This window comes from Neopsephotus bourkii, unplaced genomic scaffold (genome assembly GCF_033783945.1).
Source record: "Neopsephotus bourkii isolate Nb327-2 ecotype Australia unplaced genomic scaffold, CSIRO-AGI_Nbou_v1 NB_923, whole genome shotgun sequence".
Lineage (NCBI taxonomy): Eukaryota > Metazoa > Chordata > Aves > Psittaciformes > Psittacidae > Neopsephotus > Neopsephotus bourkii.
Genome location: NW_026901417.1, coordinates 2,047,070 through 2,067,550, shown reverse-complemented (window position 1 = coordinate 2,067,550; position 20,481 = coordinate 2,047,070). Strand labels below are relative to the sequence as shown.

The 20,481-nt window shown below is 45.5% G+C and overlaps 2 protein-coding genes across 2 annotated transcripts in view; both read left to right on the top strand.

The window, feature by feature from the left end:
* CFAP92 (cilia and flagella associated protein 92 (putative)) overlaps positions 1-13,306 on the top strand; it is a 31,232-nt gene extending 17,926 nt beyond the window's left edge. The window contains exons 7-14 of the mRNA XM_061357756.1: positions 1,489-1,587; positions 2,412-2,596; positions 4,029-4,912; positions 5,878-6,072; positions 7,438-7,735; positions 9,485-9,649; positions 10,420-10,632; positions 13,059-13,306. Coding sequence (XP_061213740.1) covers positions 1,489-1,587; positions 2,412-2,596; positions 4,029-4,912; positions 5,878-6,072; positions 7,438-7,735; positions 9,485-9,649; positions 10,420-10,632; positions 13,059-13,223 — 2,204 coding nt within the window. The 3' untranslated portion in view covers positions 13,224-13,306. The remainder of the gene's footprint in view (positions 1-1,488; positions 1,588-2,411; positions 2,597-4,028; positions 4,913-5,877; positions 6,073-7,437; positions 7,736-9,484; positions 9,650-10,419; positions 10,633-13,058) is intronic.
* Positions 1-20,481, top strand: part of HDAC11 (histone deacetylase 11) — a 656,323-nt gene that overhangs the window by 82,491 nt on the left and 553,351 nt on the right. The gene's annotated exons all lie outside the window — the stretch shown is intronic.

Here is a 20,481-nt window from a genome sequence, read left to right as displayed (position 1 = left end):
TAATGGGTAGACCTTGTAACAGCAGTACAGAAAACACCAACTGGAAACAGGGCAGGCAGAGGAATAGGCAGGGACTTTGAGACCTCCTGTGTGCGTGCACATGGCCATAGGCAGCTCAGGTTGCAGCACAGGGAGTGTTTGAAGAGCTTAAGCCCAAGCTACATCTGCTGTGTTCACCTTGTGGCTCTGGCGTGGGCTTTCCTTCCCAGGACTCTGGAGCCCCATGGCTCATCAGTTCAACACAATTGCTCCCAAACTTCCACACACTATTTCTTTCAAAATTAAGGCAATTGGATCTTTCCTTTAGGAACTTTTGATGAACAATTGCACACTTTGTAGGGAGTTCTCTATGCGGGTTATCATGTTGCTTATGCTCAGGGTGGGATGTTTTTTCCCCAGTGTAATTCTGGTACTGCTAATATTTATTGTCACATGAAAACGTAAAACATTAGGTATGTCGAAAGCCTCTCTTTCCACTTGAGTGGAAGGAAATTTGTCCTTAAAACATTCTGCTGTTCCTTTTATTACAGGAATAGTCACAAACCAGGGCCAGCATAGAATATGCGTTGCAAAGAGTACCAGATAGATGTTTTAATGCTTATATCCATGTCGTGGTTTAACCCACAGCCAGACAGCTTGTGCACTCACTCACCCCCTTTCTTGCCCTCCCCCTACTCCTGGAGGGACAGAGAGGAGAATCAAAAAGAAATGCAACTCCCATGGGTTGAGATAAGAACAGTTTAGTAACTAAGGTATAACACAAATCACTACTGCTACCACCAATAATAGTAATGATAAAGGAAATAACAAGGGAAGAGAATACAACACCCCATCACCAGGCGACCGATAACTTGCCCCCCCAGCCCGACCAAGCACCGACCGAAACCTCCTCCAACCCTGCAGTCCACCTAGCCCTTCCAGCTAACTCCCAGTTACCTCCTGGGCATGACATGCTGTGGTATGGAATACCTCTTTGGTCAGTTTGGGTCAGGTGTCCTGTCCCTGCTTCCTCCCGGCTTCCCCTCCTCCCTGGCAGAGCATGAGGCTCACAAAGTCCTTGGCCAAACTAAAACATCATTTTTATCAGCTTTGTTCCCAGCTGAAAGTCAAAACACAGCACTGCACCAGCTACCAAGAAAGAGAAAAATGACTGCTACTGCTAAAACCAGGACACCAAGGAAGTGATAGTCAGGTGGCAGAGATAAATTCATTTTGGGTAATTCCATGAACTTGTAATGCTTGCTGTTGTAAATTTCACTTTCTTGTAAAGCAAGGATTCTGTGTCTAGTGCAGTATATAGTGGACTCTGCAATGGAAATTTGAGCATATTGAAATACTAGCCTAGGTTGGTGGTAAAGTGTGTAATCAGCATCTTTTTCTAAGGACAGTACTGAATTATGCCACCCACTGAATAATTCATTTCTTTGATTAATTGCCACAAAAAATTTCCTCCTTCTCGCTCAGCGCATCCCTGCCTTCCATCAACAGGTAGAAAAGCTTCTGTTGCTAAAAGAAACACTGATGCTACTGCAGCAAAGAGGTACTGCATTGCTTCCCTGCAGCTAGATGCTATGCCTCTCCTCTCAGGTATTACTGTGTTAGGGAGGGTGCAACAAGCTGGGTGTACTCTGTGTCTGCTCTGAAGCGTGTGTGCTGGGGGGTCTGCCTGGTGGAAACAGCCTTGAAAGATCCCTAGGGATTTTCACATTCTGGATGAAAGCTGTCCGGCTAAGAAAGATTTAGGATTTGGTTTTAATCTGGGGAAGGCTGACCAGGGATCCATGTGCTCTGAAGGGCAGGATGTCAATACTGATTCTGTGCTGTATTTGTCAGCATCTGAGTTCTTGTGTCCTGTTGGATTTAGAATGTGTTGGAAGCGGGATATTGCTCAGATTAGAGTGGGCTGTTTCTGGGGTTTTCTGACTGTAACTGGATTAAAACTCATTATTAGTATATGCTGTCCTATTCTGATGTGTAGGGAGTTAAACCTCCCCTTTGTTGTGTGCACGCAGATAGAAGTAGCAATGTGCCATATGCAGCACAGAACTCAGCTGCTGAGTGGGGCAAAGCTGCTTGCAGGGAAGTCAGTTTGTTTAAAGGTGCTTGTTTACCTTTAACAAAGAGCTTATTTTTGATGAAAAGTTTCTGAAGTGCTTTAAGTTTTGTGTTTATGTGAACTGTATATTTGCAGCTTTAAAAAGAAACTTGTGTGCGCTTGCAGGCGTTAGCCCCGGTAGGGGTTCTGACACTGATTTGGGGACTGTTTTCATCCCGTTTTAAAAGATAAATAATATTTGAAGCAGTTAATACTTTGGGGTTTTTTTAATACAAATTTAGTGGAGGTTTGTCATTAATTGCATCAAATAGGGGTGCCTTGATGGGATTGTATTTAATCTTGTGTGTTTCAAAAGGACAAGAATCGGTGATCGGTCGCCTGTCAGAAAACACTCCTGAAGTTTTAGATGCTTACGTGACCTTCACTGTGGAAACACCTCTGCTGTCTGAAAGACAAAAGCATGAATTGAATCCCCTGATTATAAAGATTATTTCAGCTACCCGCCTCCCAAACAAACCTGTACCAATAGAAGTGCTCCAGGTAACACCTACTCCTACTTCTTTCTGAAAGGATTCCCCTGTTACCATCAAACAGCTTTGTTTAAAATATAGGCATGGTTTTAGAGATAAGTTTCCTTATTATTACCACAATTGGAGAATATGGCTGATATGTTTCCTGTAAAACCTGCGGTCAGGTTGGTGCCTGTGCAGTCATGGGCACTGGCAGCAGAACAGCGATCCCTGTGCTTTCCAAGGGCAGTAATTTACACACAATCATCCCAGTTTCATTTCTGAGTGGGTCTTGAGTAGTAAGAGGGGAGCTAGTTCAGTCCCAGTGCTATATTGTTTGTGACAATTTGCTGGCAAGGCAGTATGTGTTCATTTCCTTCTCTGTGTTAAAAATATAATTTAACTTAGAAAACAGCAAAGACTTCACATCTTAAAAAGTGCTGTGTGCAAAGAAAGTTCCCTATTGGTGAGGATATAGTTTAAAGGTTTTGGTCTTGTATCTCTAAATGCTGAGGGATGACTTAAAGAGTCTGTTCTCTTGTCAGATGGTTGCATTTTCAGAAATGCTATTTTAAAAAGGCTCTTCTCTGAGTATTATATATTGTGGATCTGAAAGGGAAATTAGGTTAATATTATGATGTCAGGAACTTTATAATGGCACATACAGTTCTGCGGTGGAGTTTTGCACTGCTGGGCTTATGACAGCATAGGCTGGGCATTTATGAAGAGAAACAGGAAAGATGTCAGAAATTAACATAGTGAGTAGCAGAGGGCAAGCCACTCAGTTTCTAATGCAGTCTGCAGAGTGACCATGGAAGTTTTGGCTTGGTTTCCTTTGCCAAGTAGGGTACTGCGTGAATAATGACCTGTCTCAGATTGGGGATTGTCAGGATAGGCCTTGACATGTCTCCTCAGCTCAATGCAGGCTGCTGCAACACTGATGGATGCGTACACATGGAGGAACCACAACTAGTATTGTGGAATGAATCCCCCTGTTTGCTTCCTCAAATCTGTAAACCAGTAATGGAGATCATACAGTCCAATCCCTAAAGTATCTCTGAATACTTGTTGGATTTCCTAACCCAAATAGGCATTTATTTTAGGCCTTGAATCCTACAGAGGAATGCATAGGAATAAACAAACAAGCTTGAGGAGGCATTGCAGTCCCCAGGATGCTTGCTCCTTCAGTGATCTAGAAACAAGGAGGGGTTTTCTGACATATTTGGGAAGTCAGCAAAGTTGAGGAGGGGCAAACGAAGAGGGCAGCCTGTTCCCCAGACCCAGGATCCAGGCATGTGGAATGGCCTTTTTGCTGCCTTGGAAGACAATACTTTGTGCCATGAAGTACGTCCCCCATATCTTATCTACTGGAAAATCTGGTTGATTGATCTGTGAAGTTAAAAGTTAAAAAGCGAAAGGTTAATGCTACAGATATCTGTTTCTCCCCATTTTTTGTTGTTTAGACGTTGTGTGTCCCCACCTACTGCAAATATAAATTTCACAACTTCCCACCTCATCGAACTCACGAACAAATCCATGGAACCCATGTCTACTTTAAGGATGTTAATGTACTTCTAGCAGGGACAATGAAACCTGGGGAATTAGAAGCGTACCTGAGAGGTCCACCTTTGGAGATTGAAATTCATGACCGGGATCGAAACATGGAAACCATCGCAAAAAAGCCAGCTTTGTTTGGGGACAATGAAGCTGATGAACATGTGGGGAAGGTGAGCTTCCTCACTTACAAATCCACAGCTTATAATAAGTTGAAGAATGAAATGTGGCATCCACATGGCGTAGCTAAAGTCAGTCTGACTGATTTATTGTTGGGTAGAAAGTACTTGAATGTCAGTGCTCCCATCCGTAACTGTTCAGTTCCAAATACAGATGCTTCCAGTGAGGATAAAAATGGGAAAATAACAGAATCAGTGAGTAATTCTTTCTTACTGCCTATGGGAGATTATCTAGAATCAGACTCAGTTTTGAAAGTAAGAGTGGAAATAGCCGTGCCACTGGGACCATGTGCAGAAATTGCTGATGCTCGAGTCACAGGTTGCCCATATGGTTGTATAATCTATATTTTTGACTATAATAACTCATCTTTATTGCAAGATTTGGTAGAAGAGATTAAAGAAATCAATACTAAAGCCCTCCAGCTGGATGGCTGGCCTGTACACTTAATCGGAATGGCTCTTGCTGCATTAAAACTGAAAACCACACTTGAGAAAGTTTCCGAGTTGGATATTGTTACTGGCTTTCACTTACTGGATGGAGCAACTCATCTCTTTGTCTTGGAGGGATTAAAAGACAAAGCCATCAAGAAACTATGGGATAGACACTTTGAAAGGTAAGAGAGTTTGAACTTTTTCATCACTGAGGGTTTTCATCAGTTACTTCCTTAGATCAAAGATTTCAATTTGATTCATACCTCCCCGTCCCTTTGTGTATATGGATGAGTACATAGCTGATGCTTTCCATGCAGTTCTAGTGGATCTGAGTCCTGGTGGCTGGTTCACTTCAGGCATAACCTTCTCATCTGTACCACCTTACACCATAGATCATCCATGTAAAGTTACAATGAGAAGGATGGGAACATGTCCCTTTTTTTGTTAAGCTGCTGCTTGGTTTGTGGAAGCAATTCTGTAATCTGCCAGTTGTAATTAGTAACAAAAAAGGCTTAATGGGATATAAACCAAACAAGTCAGCATCAGAAAGCTGGACCTTGAGCTGTTTCTTTCTTTGAATTTAGGGGAAAATGTGACAAATTCAAAGAGATTCTCTCCCTCAGATTTCATGCTTCAAAATAATTGGTGTTCTTCCAGCACTGTAGTGCATTGTTAAAGCTTTCCTGGGGGCGCTGGTTGTTGTTGGTTTGCTTTATAGGGGTGGGTTGGTTGGTTGGTTTGATGCAAGTCACTTCGTTGCAGTTACTGAAATTATTTATTGCATGAAATGTTGTCTCTTGTCAGTGCCCACCTGTAACCTAAACTGAAGCTTTGTTTTACTGCTGCAGTATGGTCTTTATAGTAGAAATATATATAATAATGTGTTTGAGGGTATAATAAGGCTGATGAAACTGAGGTAAGCTTCCTTTCAAATATTTGCTGTTCAGCTTCAAAAGAAATGATGCAATGATTTTTTGATGGTTGTTTTTGCATAGTTCATATGAATTGAAGGCCATAGAGTAAGAGGTTGCATCTAAAGGACAAAAGCAAAACAGTGTCATTAGAGAGAGTCACTGTACTGCAGAACTGAGGAAACTTAAAATATGACTGGTTGTGTCAACCTTGACATTGGGGTGCTTTGTTGCAGGACTTACAAACCTGAAGATGGACAGCTGGCAATACTCTATAACTCACAACTGGCTTTCCCTCAGCGCCTGTACACAGACCTGGAAGTTCTCTTTTATCATTTCCGCCTCCATGAGCCCCTCTTCACTATAGCAAGAAGCTCTCTGCTGTATGTCCGAGGTGTGGTCCCTCAGGCGTGTTTCCAAGCCCTGTCCAGGTATGACTTGTCCAGATTCATGGTCAAGAAATGAAGTCTTAGCAGCATGAATGTTTGGTACAGAAAATACTACTCTTGGGTGTCTTTTCTATGGTGAAAGCAGTCTGAGGCCTGATGGGGAATTCAGGTTTCAGATCAGGGTAGTAAGGCAGAAGAGTGTGGTTTCTGCCTGCTGATGGAGGGGTCACTGGGCACCACAGATGAACAGATTGGGTCTGCCAGCCTTCGGGTGTCGTTCGTGCCATACCTTTGTTCTGCCAGGTCTGTTGTTATTCAGAGGAATACAAATACATTCTTCACTGGAGTATACAGGCTGTGAACTGTGGTCAGGAGCAGTCCCTAACCTGGAGAACTTCCGCTTTTCTTAGTTTTTGGTTTGCTGTAGTCCCTGAGCAGTTTAATGTGTGCACAACAGAAGCTGCTGGTTTTTGAGATGCTTCCTTCTAGTGTTAGCCAGGAGAGTAATTTTGACTGCAGAAAAACTAATGCACGTGATCTGTGTGCACAATGTCCAATTTGATTTTTAGCATACCAGTATAAACTCAATTTGTGCCATTAATGCTGATGCAACTTTGAAATGAATGTTATTTAGCAGTTGCACACATTGCACCCAAGTAATGGTAAGAAAAGAATGTTGTTGCAGTGATTTTACAAGTAATTTCTTTTACAGTATTTTGTGAAGTTACTTTCCTCAAGTACATCATAGCTGTGTGGTAAATCAATTAACAGACTTCCACTTTTGGCAAGCAATCACAGCACTATGTTTGGCTGTCAGGTCAGTCACTTTATCTCATGGCCCCTGCTATGGCCTGAGCTAGGGAGGCAGAGGACTGAATGAAGTGTGTGCATGGAGTGTGTGTGTGGTGCTCAGTGGCTGTGGTGTGTTTAGAACTGCTTTTGCATTGACACCAGGCTTTGCAGGCCAAATGGAGTGAATGGAAAGAAATCTGATGTGAGGTAAGTGTTGTCATGAATGGCACGTAGAATGAAAGTGAATGACGCATAAAATAGAGGTAAGGCAGGAGGGGGTTTGGTGGGTATTCAACATAAATATGCATCATGTGCTAGAACCAGTGTGTGTGAAGGGAGTTTGTTTTATTGCTTTTTCAGCCAGAGACTAGAGAAATTCAGCAGCTAATCATAGTGCTATATCCAGCAACATTCCTAGAATATTCCTAGCAGGTTGATTAAACCACTAAACTTCTTTATTGCTGCTACATGCCAGCAGACATCAACTGACCTGAACTTCTTACTAAATACGTGTTTCAAGAAGGTTGCATAGTTTTCCTACAGGAATATTAATCATAATGATTTGATTGCTGTGAAGTTGTTGTAAACTAATAAAGTGTTGATGTCTATTTGTAGGCTCAGTTCCCTCTGTCGCAGTAAGAGGTTGAGGGATGTAATCCGTGGGGATCTGCTGCCCTCAGCAGAGATGATCACAGCCTTGAGTCTTGAGTATGGAGTTCCCTTAACTGATGAGGATCTCTTCACTCAGACACCTCCTTTACCCACATTTTCCCCTGGTGATTATACAGTACCAGGAAAGGATAGCAGAGTGAAACAGGCAGTATCTTCTTCAGTAGATAACTACAATGAAGCCTATATACAGCGGAAGAAAGAAATAGCAGACAAAATGTCTTTCAAGAAAAACTATATTAAGGTGAGTAGTTTGTGATATGCGAGGGGCAAAGCCTCATAGCTGCAAAACTTCATCTCCTTAATCAACATCTCCTTTGTCTCCTGAAACAACAACCCATTAGACTTAGAAGACTTTGGTAGGGTGTTTGTAGGTATTGTACCAACATGATAACAAAGTGCAGGGGGATTTCATTTTGTGACAGTTGAGTTGCAATTGTAATTACTTCTGAAACAGGAAGACAGTCGTAGTGCTCACAGGTAAACAGAGGAGACAGTGAATGGTGAGGAAACCACCCTGTCATTTCTTTTTGAGCTTGGTTCCTATTGCTCTTTGTCTCTTTCTTCCCCATCACTCCCCTGTTGTGCTTTAGCATGTCACCCAGGCTTCAGCTGCTTATGGGGGGGGCAAGCCAGCTAAGCTCATGTGAAAATTGGGCTTTCCTCTCTTGCCGTGTAAAAGACATGCTTGCCTTTGGGCAACCAGGAAGGCATATTCCTAACTAAATAAAATCAGCTGTTGCAGACAGAGCTGAGCTGAGCTTCAAGGAAATGGTGAAGAATTTTAGAACCTCTTCTTGCTTGTTACCAGTGTCCATCCAGCCCTTCTGTTCCCTCAGGGAAAATGTGTTGAAACTAAACCCTTTCCTGTTAATATAGACATCAAAGAAGGGGTATTCCGTGTTTCCTGGGAGTCTGGATTGCTTTTCTGGGTATATTGGGTAGCTGGGGACTCTAGCCATCCCATGTCTTTTGAAGAATACTTCAGAATGTTTTTTCCTGTAAGTGTTTTAAGGCAAAAAGATTTTGCCTGATATGTGGAAATCTGTGTTCCTGTATAAGGGTGCTGTCCTGGAGATACTGAAAGAAATCTAGCTCCCAAGTAATTCCTTTTTTAGTCATAGTCTGTTGATAAAGGAATATTTCATGAGGCTAGAAAAGGAATCAATCTGAATTGTTCCTGGTACTTGCTTTTATAACGTCATAGGAGGATGAGAGCAGCAGAGCTCATTATGCATAGATGAAATGTGGAGTTATTTTGTTCCCTGTGTAAAGCTGGCAGTCTTCCCAGTATGTGTGTTTTAACAAGTTTTTGTTTTATACATGCTTGTCAATCAAGAGGATAATGGAGGAACTGGGAAGGCCTCTATAGGAAAGAAAAGGTGAAGTCCTTTTTTAATAGCGGATAAGGCTACTAAAAGGCTTTTTGATTAAAAGAAAAAGGAAGTGAATGTCACAGGGAGGTCACATCCAAAATGCAATTTTACCCTCTTGCTGTAATTACCTATTATGGCAGAACCTGAATTAAAACCATAATTACCCTAAACACAGTAGAATGATGTTCTGAAATCAGTGAATAGGTGTGAGGGTTTAGTTGTCCCGTGTCAGTAGGGAAACTTGGGGAGTTCTGGTGAATGGTGTTCCCCATGTCACTGTATTTGCTGGGGTGTTGATGGAATTGTACAAGTGAAAAAACTAATCTCATTTATGAAGACAACCAGCATCAGCTCTCCAGAGCAACTATTAGAACTATTTAAATCTGTAAGTAGAAGACATTCTCTGGTGAGTGCTTGCCTCCAGTCTCTTGCTGTTAGTCTGGCAGAGTATCATATCCAAGAGTGAAATCGGGCTATGTTTTTAATAAGTCTTTTTGTGAAGTGGTTTATTAACAAAAGGAGGGTTTAATGTTTGCAGGATCATTTGCTTGTTTATAATTTTCAGTAACACCCTCAATTCCTGATGCAGACAGAACTCCCATGTAACCTCTTTGCAGGCTAACATTAATGCTGTACGCCAACTCAAAGGAAAGATGGAAACGCCAAGGTCTGAAGTTTTCCTGATCTCTCCTGTTGATGGGAAATCTGTCTTTAACTACAGCTGTCAGAGCCTGAATTCTGCAGAACTTGCCAAGAAGCATCTTCGCCAGGAAATGGCAAAGGTAAATCGAGACACATGCCTGGAAGGTGTTGGCTTGCTCTGTGTTGTGCTTAAGAAAGAAACGTGAACAGTTTATAAACTCAGTTCTGCACTAGTAACTTCCGTGTTAGCACACAGGAAGGGAAGTTGGGATCCAAAAGCATCTCAGTCTGAGGTACTCTTTGTTGCTGTCTGTAATTCTGCTCTTAATTGCCATTCATTATAGCCATGTTTTCCCACCTCCGTGACTTGGGCTGTCATTGTGAGTGCAGACTTTGATAACCGAGGTGGTCACTTCCAGTTCTGTCCCCCATGTAAGTGGGAGAACTGGAGTACTGCAGCATTGGTGTATGCAGTATTAAGTGATTTGAAGAACACGTTTGAAGAATCACATTTTTCTGCTTGCATCTGAATAGCTGGCTCGAATCTTAATAACAAATACCATTGTCCTATCAGCTGGTGGAAATCAGCTCCATGAAAACTGCTCATGATGTACAGTGGGCACAGTATGAATTACAGCTCTCTTTTTGCACACGTGATGTTAAGGGTATTTCTTTCTGTAATTATTTTACAGAGATCCCATTAGAACACTTGTCATTAAATCCATCATTTGATCATAATAGACTGAAATGAAGCCCTTTAAATATTTAATGGTATATATTTTGTATAATTTTGATCTGTGATTACTTGCAGTCTGAAGGAAAGAAATAATACTGGTTCTGTACCTTATGGGCTCCTTTCCCAGTGAAGAGGAATGTACATTAACAAAATCACCCATCATTTATTTTGTAGGAACCAAAAACCAGATTTACTTATTGTCAAGACTATCTGTCAGCCACATTTGAACCAGTGGATGTGGTTGCTGCCCATAAGGAATTATGTGAAAAATCCAAGAGTATGTGGCAGTCACCGGATGGGTTTGTATTCCCTGGATATAAGAGCAGCATTGAAAGCAACCTGCACCCCCAGATGCCACACAAGGCACGTCAAGAGGAGTTAAGAGAGGTAACACAAAACTTAAATGCACACTCCAAAGTGAACTCAAGCATTTTAGGAGACTTGAAGAGGCAGATTGCTTTAACGTGGAAGTCTCTTTGGAGGGCTGTAGTGTAGGCAGCAGTTTTTAAGGGTGACATCTACATTTGGAATTTGTGTAGATCAGCATCTAGCTTACCCAGGTGGTAATTTGTTTGGATACACAAGTTCTACCCTGAGCACACACACTGAAAACCCATTTGCCAATATTAATTGGATATTAATAAGTATTAGTGGACTGTAGAGCACTTTGGTTTACATTTACAGGAGGAGTCTAGTGTCAGAAAAATCATACTGCTGCATCCTGGCTGGGTTCTAGGCTGTTCTTCACGCGTTGCCAATCTTGTTGTAGCCTTCCTTCATGTTTCCAGATTCCCTCACTGCTGCTTTTAATTCCATCGTTTATTTCTTGTTTGCAGTTACAGTTTTATGGGGTGTTTGTCCCCCCCACCACTGTCTTCTCTGTCCGTTTCTTCCTGCCCTGTGCCCTTTCTCCCTTCGCCTATTCTTTACTATTTAGTTTTCTTCCATTTTACTGTGTCATTGACTGGACAGTTCCCTGTTTTGAGCAATCACCTTCAGCATTGTGCATACTCAATCACATGTGCTCTGCTGTCAGGAAGACAATTTGTGTGTTATTAAAATTGGCAAGATGACAAAATAAAGGAAATAGAACCAGTTGGGTTGTGGGGGTTTTTTTTTGTGCAGAATCAGTAAATTCTACCAAATTAACTGACCACAGTCACAGCTCAGAGTGCAACAAGCTGCATCCTGCAGGAAGGTGCACGTGTTTGCTTGAGTTTCAGGCTTTATTTGTCTTTCTTCTTTTTTCATACAAATCAGAGCAGTTTCTCAGAAAGGTTAGAGTAAAGCTGAAGTGAAATGGTTGATGAAAACAAAGTGCTCTTTTCTTATCCATGAGACTGGAGAATGTATCTTCTCATGAGGGATCAGGGCAGGTTCACAGACCAAGAGTAAGAAGTCAGCCCCTACAGTGTAAGCACTGGTGCCTTTTGCTGAAGAAACAAGAAGGAAGAACTAGTACAGGAATCAAACTGACAAGCTGAAAAGGGAGCAGCAGGCTTACAGTGATGACTGGCACCAGAGTTCCTGAGCTGAAATAAAGGGGGGACTGTGATGTTTAGTGTGGGAGTAGCAGTTGATGAGTATGTTGTATTGACCACTGGCACCTACTGGTGGGTTGAGAGAGGGAAGGAGAGCTGACACCTTACCCTGAGCAACACGAAGTGTAACCTGGCAGTACCAATAACTGTGTGAGATCTGTGCTAGCCATGGAGCTGAGAAAAAGGGGAAGGAGGCTCCTTCTGCAGCTCATGGGCATAACCAATGTTATATTGAATAATGGAGATAGATTGATTCTGAACTTACCATTCCTGTTACCTGAAATGTGGAACAAAGGCTCTTTTGGGCTTCTGGAAGTGGTCAGGATTAATTCCATATTCACATGTGTTTTATGGAGCCTACGGGACATCCTACAGGTCTGGTAGAATCCCATTCTGAAGCAGTCTGGTTTGGTAACATTGCCTCTTTATCCACTCATGTTTTCTTCTCAAACACAGAATTTGTCCATCTTCTGTAACACCACCCCTTAGGAGGCAAAAGAATTCTTGGATTTTTTTCTGGTTTCCTAAATATCTCCATACTGTTTCTGCACTGACCCAGCTACCCTACAACCGCACAGGCTTAGGTGAATCAGTGGAAGCACAGGGCTAGCAACAGGCACTGGGAGCTCATTTGTAGCTTGGCAAGGACAGTTTTGTCTGCAAAACATCACACTGGTGCTTCAGCAGCAGGTAGGCAGAGGACACAGACAGTTGAACTCTGTCATGATGGATATTGCTGCCACGACTCCAGTGCATATGTTGCTTCTCTCACCTGCTTCCTCAGGACACCTGGGCTCTTGCCCCCAGGAGTTTAATGCTCACAGTTGTATTTTTGGAAGCACTGGCACAGCTTGTGCTTCCTAAAAGCACTGTTTTAGGAGTACCCTTGAGGTGGTGGATAGCTCTGACTGTTCTGGCAGTTCTGGACAGCCAGCCCCCTTCCTACCCTTGGGCAATGATAAATAACGAGTCAGGTTTTTGCCTGCATGGACTCCTAGAATCATAGAACAGTTAGGGTTGGAAAGGGCCTGAAGATCACCCAGTTCCAACGCTAGAGTGTCAGCAGCCTGCTCACAGAATGGATTTTTGTCTTTATTCATGTGTGTCAAACACCCCAAATTAGAAGGCTGCTTCAGAGAGAAGGAGCCTTGTGTAGTGAAGTCTGCACTTTGGCATTACCAGGTAATAACCAAGCAGCTGGCTAACTCATTTTTGTGACCCCTCCCTGGTGATTTTGGCCTGGCTTCTCAAAGGGATTCAATTTTCATTTAGAAATGGCAGGAGAATGTTCTGCATGCTAACATGGAGCCAGTGCTGCCGCGAGACAGATGGAGCTGGGACAAACGGCACATTGATTTTGATCTGTACAAGAAGCCACCTGAGCTCTTCATTACAACAGCCCCCCCGACTGGTAATGGATCTGTTAGAATTAACTAGTCACAAAGCTTTCACCTTGAACCTCTGACATCTGCTCCCAAAGCTATCAGTTCTGCCATCAAGGAAGGCAGTTTGAATGCAAAGAGGTGTAGTCAAGTATGTCAGGGAGGTATAGATCCTCCTTGGCTTATTCATCTGCACAGCTTCACCTGCAGCTCTAGCTTTGTTGCCTGCCTCCTCTTTGTACAGCTTGCTAATAACAGCTTTGGTTGCCCAGGCCAGACCTCACAGACTGGAAGCATCCAGAGGGGCCTGAGATGAGCCTGTTGAGTCTGCACACCTCACAGCAGTCAGAGTGCCTGGGTGAGGGGGTCAGTGTTTAACGCCTGTCCTCCCACGAACAGCAACAGACAAAGTTGTATTTCGTCATGGAACAGTATTTTTACAGTTGTCCATGTTTCTTTTTGCCCAGAACCAACCAGGATTCACTGGAATATTTACAAGCAGAAAACAATAGGTTTATTGTGGTTGCTAGAATCTTTCATCTTTTACAGCCCTGTAACTTGCAGAACACCTGCTTGGTGCAGTTCTGAGCAGTCTTTCGCACTTTTGGAAGCATTCAGGATTAATCCCAAATTCACATGTGTTTCATGGAGCCTACAGGACAGTGAATTGTCTTTCCTGTGGCACTAATCATTATTCCAACACCTATATCACTTCTTCTAGTGAGAAGATGATTGTTTGCAATAGGGGCTTTTAGCCCACTTTTTAGTTTAAACAGTCCAGACTTCTCTTTCCCATCCTGGTTTCTGTTGCCTTGTTTCTCTTTCACAGCCTCTTGTTGGCCTTCTGAAGATGTCACTCGGGTACCATTTGACGGTAGCAAGCTGGACGCTCGCCCGCACTCCACAGCAGCCGGGTTGAACACACGCGGGCCACGAGGCAGGTTACAGGTGCAGAAGCTGCTGAACAGTCAACCTCTGAAGCTGCCATTCAGGAAGGTAGGACCAATGGGGCAGGTAAAGGGTAACTGTCTCTGGACTGACCCCAGCAGCAGCTGTCCCACACTGTAGGAGGCAGAGGACGTGTGAACCTTCATTAGCACAGTACTGTTGGAAGTAAAAACGTGTTAAAAGTGGTGTTGGTAGCACTGGTTAACTCATTCTTACAAACCTCTTTCTTAGGAAAACAATTCAGCCTGGGCACAAAATGATTTTTCTTCCTCAGTTCTTTGCTTTAATGCTGAGAGTTGATGGAGGAAGAGGCAAAATTTCTGTTCAGTCCATTCCTTGCCTGTCCGTGTGCAGTGGGTGAGACAAGAACAACTTTTGGCCAACTTGCTTAGCAGCTCTAAGAGAAATGGCCACATCCCCTAATGAAATGTAGGGGTTGAGGCACATGTATAGACTCCATGCCAGATGTTTCACCATGTGTTCCCCTGATTGCCCCGGTGCCCTATAGGCTTCCTGAGCCTTGTGCTCCAGCCTCTTGGTGCAAAACTCCCCAGGGACACCCCAGTTTGCAAGACTAAAGGATCTGTGCTCATCAATGTGAAGAGCTGCATGGGTGGCCTGCCCCTGGCTGCTTTTATTGGCTGAACCTCTGTGCCTGCATCTAACTGACTGGCCCAGGCCCTGAGCATGCTTTTAAAGTTGATTTTGCTCAAAGGGGCCGAAGCTTCCTGTCAGCTACAAATGCTCTAGGAAAACAAACCCAGGAATTAGGAGGCTGTTGGTAACAAAATCAGAGTTAAACTTTGGAACTCTCGGAGCTGATGAATCACTTCATCCACTGGTGGTGGTGCTAGGTCATGCCACGTTATTGATGCCACTGAGCGGGCACAGGATGATGGTGCACTCTGTGTAAATTTCCACCACATGGGTCGTGTACATTCGACTTCATCTGGATCTGTGGGTGCATTCCCAGCACACAACCTACAATAGATCATCTCTGCAATGGCTGATTCCCTCACAGACTGGTGCCTTTCTCTAGCGTGGTCCATTTGGCCGAACAACTCATAACATCATCCTTGTACGGAAACCTTTCCTTCACAGCTGCCAGGAGCCGCCTCCAAAGGCTGAGGACTGTTTCTCTCTTGCAATTGCTTTGTCAATTCCCCCTTTCCTAGCAAGTGATCCCAGCTGCTTGGCTTCTGTACCTTCTAGTTCTTGACTGTTGGCTCTATTGTCCCAGCATGGGAGCAACCAGGTGATGATGTGCTCCCCTGGTTGACAGGTAAAATCTTTTCACATATTCCATAGCTCAGTTGAGGTCCAGGGTCGAGAAGTCACCTCTTCTTATTCCTCTTCCTCTGACTCATGTAACAATAACTCCTGATCAGATGCTGTCCCATGTAGTAAGTGCATTGGTTCATCTTTCTTCACTGTACAGGTTGCTTTTGTGCCTCTTGTTTGCTTTTCCCCTTGTGTACAGGGGCAGCCAATATTGGCATGAGTTGGTCCTTTGGTTCAGCTGCAGTGGGTATCACTGGGGTTGGAGTGGCTGCAGTGTCTGTTGTTGGAGTTGGTGCAGCCGCTGTGCTTGGGGGTTGAGTAGCACCAGCAGCTGTGCTGCCTGTTGCTGTTGGGGTTTGAGTAGCTGCTGTACTTGTCACTGGGGTTGGTGTAGTTGCTGTGCTTGGAATTGGATTAGCTGCACTGTCTGCTGTAGTCAGAGTTTGAGTACCTGCTGTACTTGTCAGTAGGGTGGTGAAGCTGCTGTGCTTGGAGTAGCTCCACTGACTGTTGCTTTGCCCTCAGATCCAGAGAGTTTTTTCCTTTGAAGGTGCTGGATAGTGTTGAACAGGGCCCTGTAAGCACAGGCCAAGCCCCAGCACGTTGCCATGATTTGTCCCTCTCTGGTATGGCCAGGATGACCACACACCTCATTTCAGTGTTTTACTAATTTTTCTGGGTTTTGCACTTGTTCAGTGGTGAAGTTCCAAAGCCCTGGAGGGGCCCACTGGCGTGGATACTTGCCCATTCTGTCCCACACACCCTGCCACTCATGGCTGTCCAGCCTCGGGGAGAATCTCTTGGTCCTCCTATATTGTCATCAAACACCAGACAAGACCCAAATCCGACCCTGCTTAACTCTTGAAATCGGACGAAATGGTTGTGGATAAAACACACTCTGTATGCGTGCCACCACGGTGATCCCCATCACAATCAGCAGGCCAAAGGCCATTCAGATCCTTCAGAACTCTCAAATGATGCTGTAAATAGTCTGGGGTGGCTGGGAAGGTAAGGGAATGTCTCTTTCATAGGCTGGCCACCTGAGGAGGAAACAAAAGATGTGTAATTGCTAAACACTTCTGTTACATACCTCCCAAAGTATAGAGGCGATGAACACACTGGGAACGCAAGCCAGATCAGTTTCATGATCAATGAGTATTGTATTACAAGTCATTACCATCAAGTACAGTGAAACAAGAACCTTATCCCAGGGCCCCCAGCCGATAAACACTAACACAGCAAATACTGGCTCTAAGTAAGGTACAACATGCTGAAAGTGTGAGATCAAGAGCAACAACTTTGAGAGCCAATAAATCAGCATTGTGATGATTAATCCAAAACAATGAATGCTTATCACACATACGATTAGACACACTCTGGTCAGATCTGTTGTTGTCTCAACCCTTTGTGCCCCACATTGGGCACCACAAAGAACTGTTGTGGTTTAAACCCAGCTGGCAACCCAGAAACCATGCAGCCGCTCGCTCACTCCCATCTTCCTGGAGGAATGGGGAGGAGAATAGAAAGAATGTAACTGCCATGGGTTGAGATCAGAGCAGTCCAGTAACTAAGGTATAACACAAACCAATGCTGCTACCACCAGTAACGATAATGATAAGGGAAATAACAAGGGGAGAGAATACAACCTCTCACCACCCACCGACTGATACCCAGCCTGTCCCGAGCAGTGATCTAGCCCTTCCAGGTAACTGCCCCCAGTTTATACAGTGGGCATGACGTGCTGTGGTATGGAATACCCCTCTGGCTAGTTTGGGTCAGGTGTCCTGCCTCTGCTTCCTCCCGGCTTCCCCTCCTCCCTGACAGAGCATGAGACTGAAAAGTCCTTGATTCGAGTAACCATTACTGAGCAACAACTAAAACCATCGGTGTTATCAGTGCTGTTCCCAGGCTGAAAGTGAAAACCACAGCACTGCACCAGCTACTAAGGAGAAAAATGAATGCTACTGCTGAACCCAGGGCAAGGTGTTTCCAGAAGGGTCGATCTCAGCTCCCCAGCCAGCTCAGTGCTGTTCCCCTCTATTACCCACACGTTCTGACACTGATGTGTTCTCTCCCCGTTTCTCTCTTGGCTCACCTCCTCCTTCCCATGAAGGGTTGTTTCTGCTGTAGCAGCTCAGAGCTGGTTGCCAACTGCTGCAGCAGCAGAGCAATTGCCCTCCTTGTCCTCCTGAGCAGGATCCTAGCTCACTGATTGAAGGTCTCAGCTGTGCAGGTCTGGGTGCTGCAGGATCACAGAGGGGTCACTGGGGCTGTCCCTCAGCTGCTCCTAGAGCCCTTCTCAAGGTCCCTGTGCTTATCCTGAAGCACATACTCTTGAGTCCCTCCCTGTCCCCATCCAATAACCAACACAAGCTCCTGGTGCTGTTGCACAGTGTTTACAGCCTGATTCTAGGTACAGGTTTTGTATCTCCAACGGGATTTACGTTTTGCTGCAGAAGCAAATATGGACTGGTAATTATGTGGTTTTGTACCAGTAAGGAGGCTCCAGGATTTTTCTACAGTGAAAGGGGCTGCAGGAAACCTGGAGAGGGGCTTGGGACAAGGGCCTGTAGGGACAGGCCAAGGGGAATGGCTTGAACCTGCCAGAGGGGAGACTGAGCTGAGCTCTTAGGCAGAAGCTCTTCCCTGTGAGGGTGCTGAGGCGCTGGCACAGGGTGCCCAGAGAAGCTGTGGCTGCCCCAGCCCTGGCAGTGCTCAAGGCCAGGTTGGACACAAGGGCTTGGAGCAAGCTGCTCCAGTGGAAGGGGTCCCTGCCTGTGGCAGGGGTTGGAGCTGGATGAGCTTTAAGGTCCCTTCCAGCCCAACCTGTCTGTCATTCTGTGACTCTGTGTTTCAGATGCTGCCCTGTCGCTCAAACCTCCCTCATTATTTAGGTGTCTGGAGCGCACTTGCACCCACTGGGTCAGGTGTGCTCACATCCCACCTTCCCGCAGCGCTGCTGGGGGGATCAGCCCCTCCCAGCTTTCGTGGTTGAGGATGGGGAATTCCTGCTGGACATTTCAATGCACTTGCGGGGCAAGCAGGGTGCCTGGGCGCTGTGCGACAGCTCCGGGGCTCCTCCAGGCTGGGGCTCTCCCTCCACTGGGCAGCCCAGCACGGATGGGGTTGGGTTGGTTGGGTTTCGTGGTGGGTTTGTTCCATGGAATCACAGAAGGTCCTGGGTTGGGAGGGAGCTCAGGGCTCATCCAGTTCCCTTTGGTTGGTGCCCGTTTTCGCCGGCAGTCAGCTCGTGGTGTGTAACACAGAGGTTGCATAGAAGGGCTTTGTGCATAAAGCGGTGCTCCGAAGTTCAGGCTCTCACGGCACCAGAGCTGGAGCTGGGGAGTTTGCCTGCAGGGGCTCATTTCTGTGACATGGGAGGTGCAGCAGCTCTCAGGTCATTGCCCACATTCTGGGGATCCCATGGGTTTAGAAGGGGACCCTCCCTGGTGCTCGGTGCCCCCGATTGCCCTGTGCAGACATCCCTCACCCCCAGCCACCCGGCTGAGCACCCTCCCCTGGGCTGGCTTCTCCCCAGAGCCCACCCCAGGGGCAGAGCATCTCCAGCAGCTTGGTGCCAGCCCCCGACGGGCAGGCAGCGCAGCCTGAGGTGCAGCAGGGACGTCACCCTCAGCCCAGCAGCGAGCAGAAGGGGTCTGAAGAGCTCGGAGGGGCAGAGTTCAGGTAAGACAACCCAGTGGCTACAGCTGGCAGCTGTGGGCCCAGGTCATTTTAGGTGACAGTGCCCAGACATCACAACAGCACATCACTGCGTCAGTAAATGTAGTTCTTAGGGTGTATCCCAGGGAAAGAAACCAATCAGAGAGAACAACCCGGTGTTCCTGTGAGGGCTCCCTTTCAAATCCAGACTCCACAATTAAGGAATGAGGTTTGCCACTGGTACAGACTGGCCTGGGGGTCCGTGTGCACAAATTACCTACATGTTCACAGGCTGAGCTGGTTGGCACCGACGCTTCAGCCCTGTGCCTGGCCTCGCACAGGAGAGTGGAGGCTGCAGCATTCGGAACCTAAGGAACCAAGTCTGAGGTCTCAAAAGAGCAGTTTTCACTTTTCCAGTTTAAGTGCCAGGAAGGTGCAGATGTTTCGTGTTATTTGGACGTTCTAAATGGATTAAACTGTATCAGGCAGCAAATGCAGCATGCACGGGAACAGAACCATGTGAAGTGGGTTAATTGGTGTTTTGTTCTTTACTGTGGGAGATAACTTCTGGCCTTTATTTTGCTGTCCTGCCATCAGCTCGTCCCAGGTACCGCTTGTCTTGAATTGCTCAGTTCTTGCAGCAAGGTAAATCTTCCAGCATCCCCGAGACATAAATCACACTGAACAGGGTCACACTCTGGCCCTTTGAGTGTCAACGTGTGAAATGATGATTCATGAGTGCCTGTGGTGACCTTGGTGTTACAGGGGCTGTGCTTGAGTTTTGCCATCCCACAGCTGGCCTCTGTCTTCCAAAGGCAAAGCAAGGGCTGCAGCTGGAAGCAAGCAGGATGCTGGCAATGGGTTAGCTGGGTCAGGGCCACCATGCTGCCAGAGCCCCCAGGAGCCTTTAACTGCTGCAGCACTGGGAGACCCAAGGTCCTGGTTCAAATGGCGCTTCCCTGAGTTGTTCAGCAACAGGACTGAAGTGACGCAGTCCCAGTGACTGATCCCCATGGTGAGCTCATCAGACAGTGATGTTACAGCTTCAACTGACAAAACTGCAACTCTCTTTATTAGGAACTTTGGATATACAGAGAGAAAACTTCACCTGGGAGTCCCTTTTTTCTGGCCAGCGAATAACTCCCACTGTTGGAATGCGCTGCCGGACACAACTGACCTTGCTGGGATACTTCAGAGGAGGCTGAGCTCTGTTAGGGGGTTAGTGAAAGGGTAGAGGAAAAAAGTGTAGCCTGGCATCAAATCTGAACAATGCTCATGGAAAATCTCTTGGTTTGTGTGCGGCTGTTTTAAACAAAGATTTACTATAATAATTTCATTTATATTTTAATATAAATAACCCCCAATGGTTGGTTTTAAAAAGCAAAGGGGGCAGTGCAGGCTGAAGGCCAAGGCCAGAGCATGGA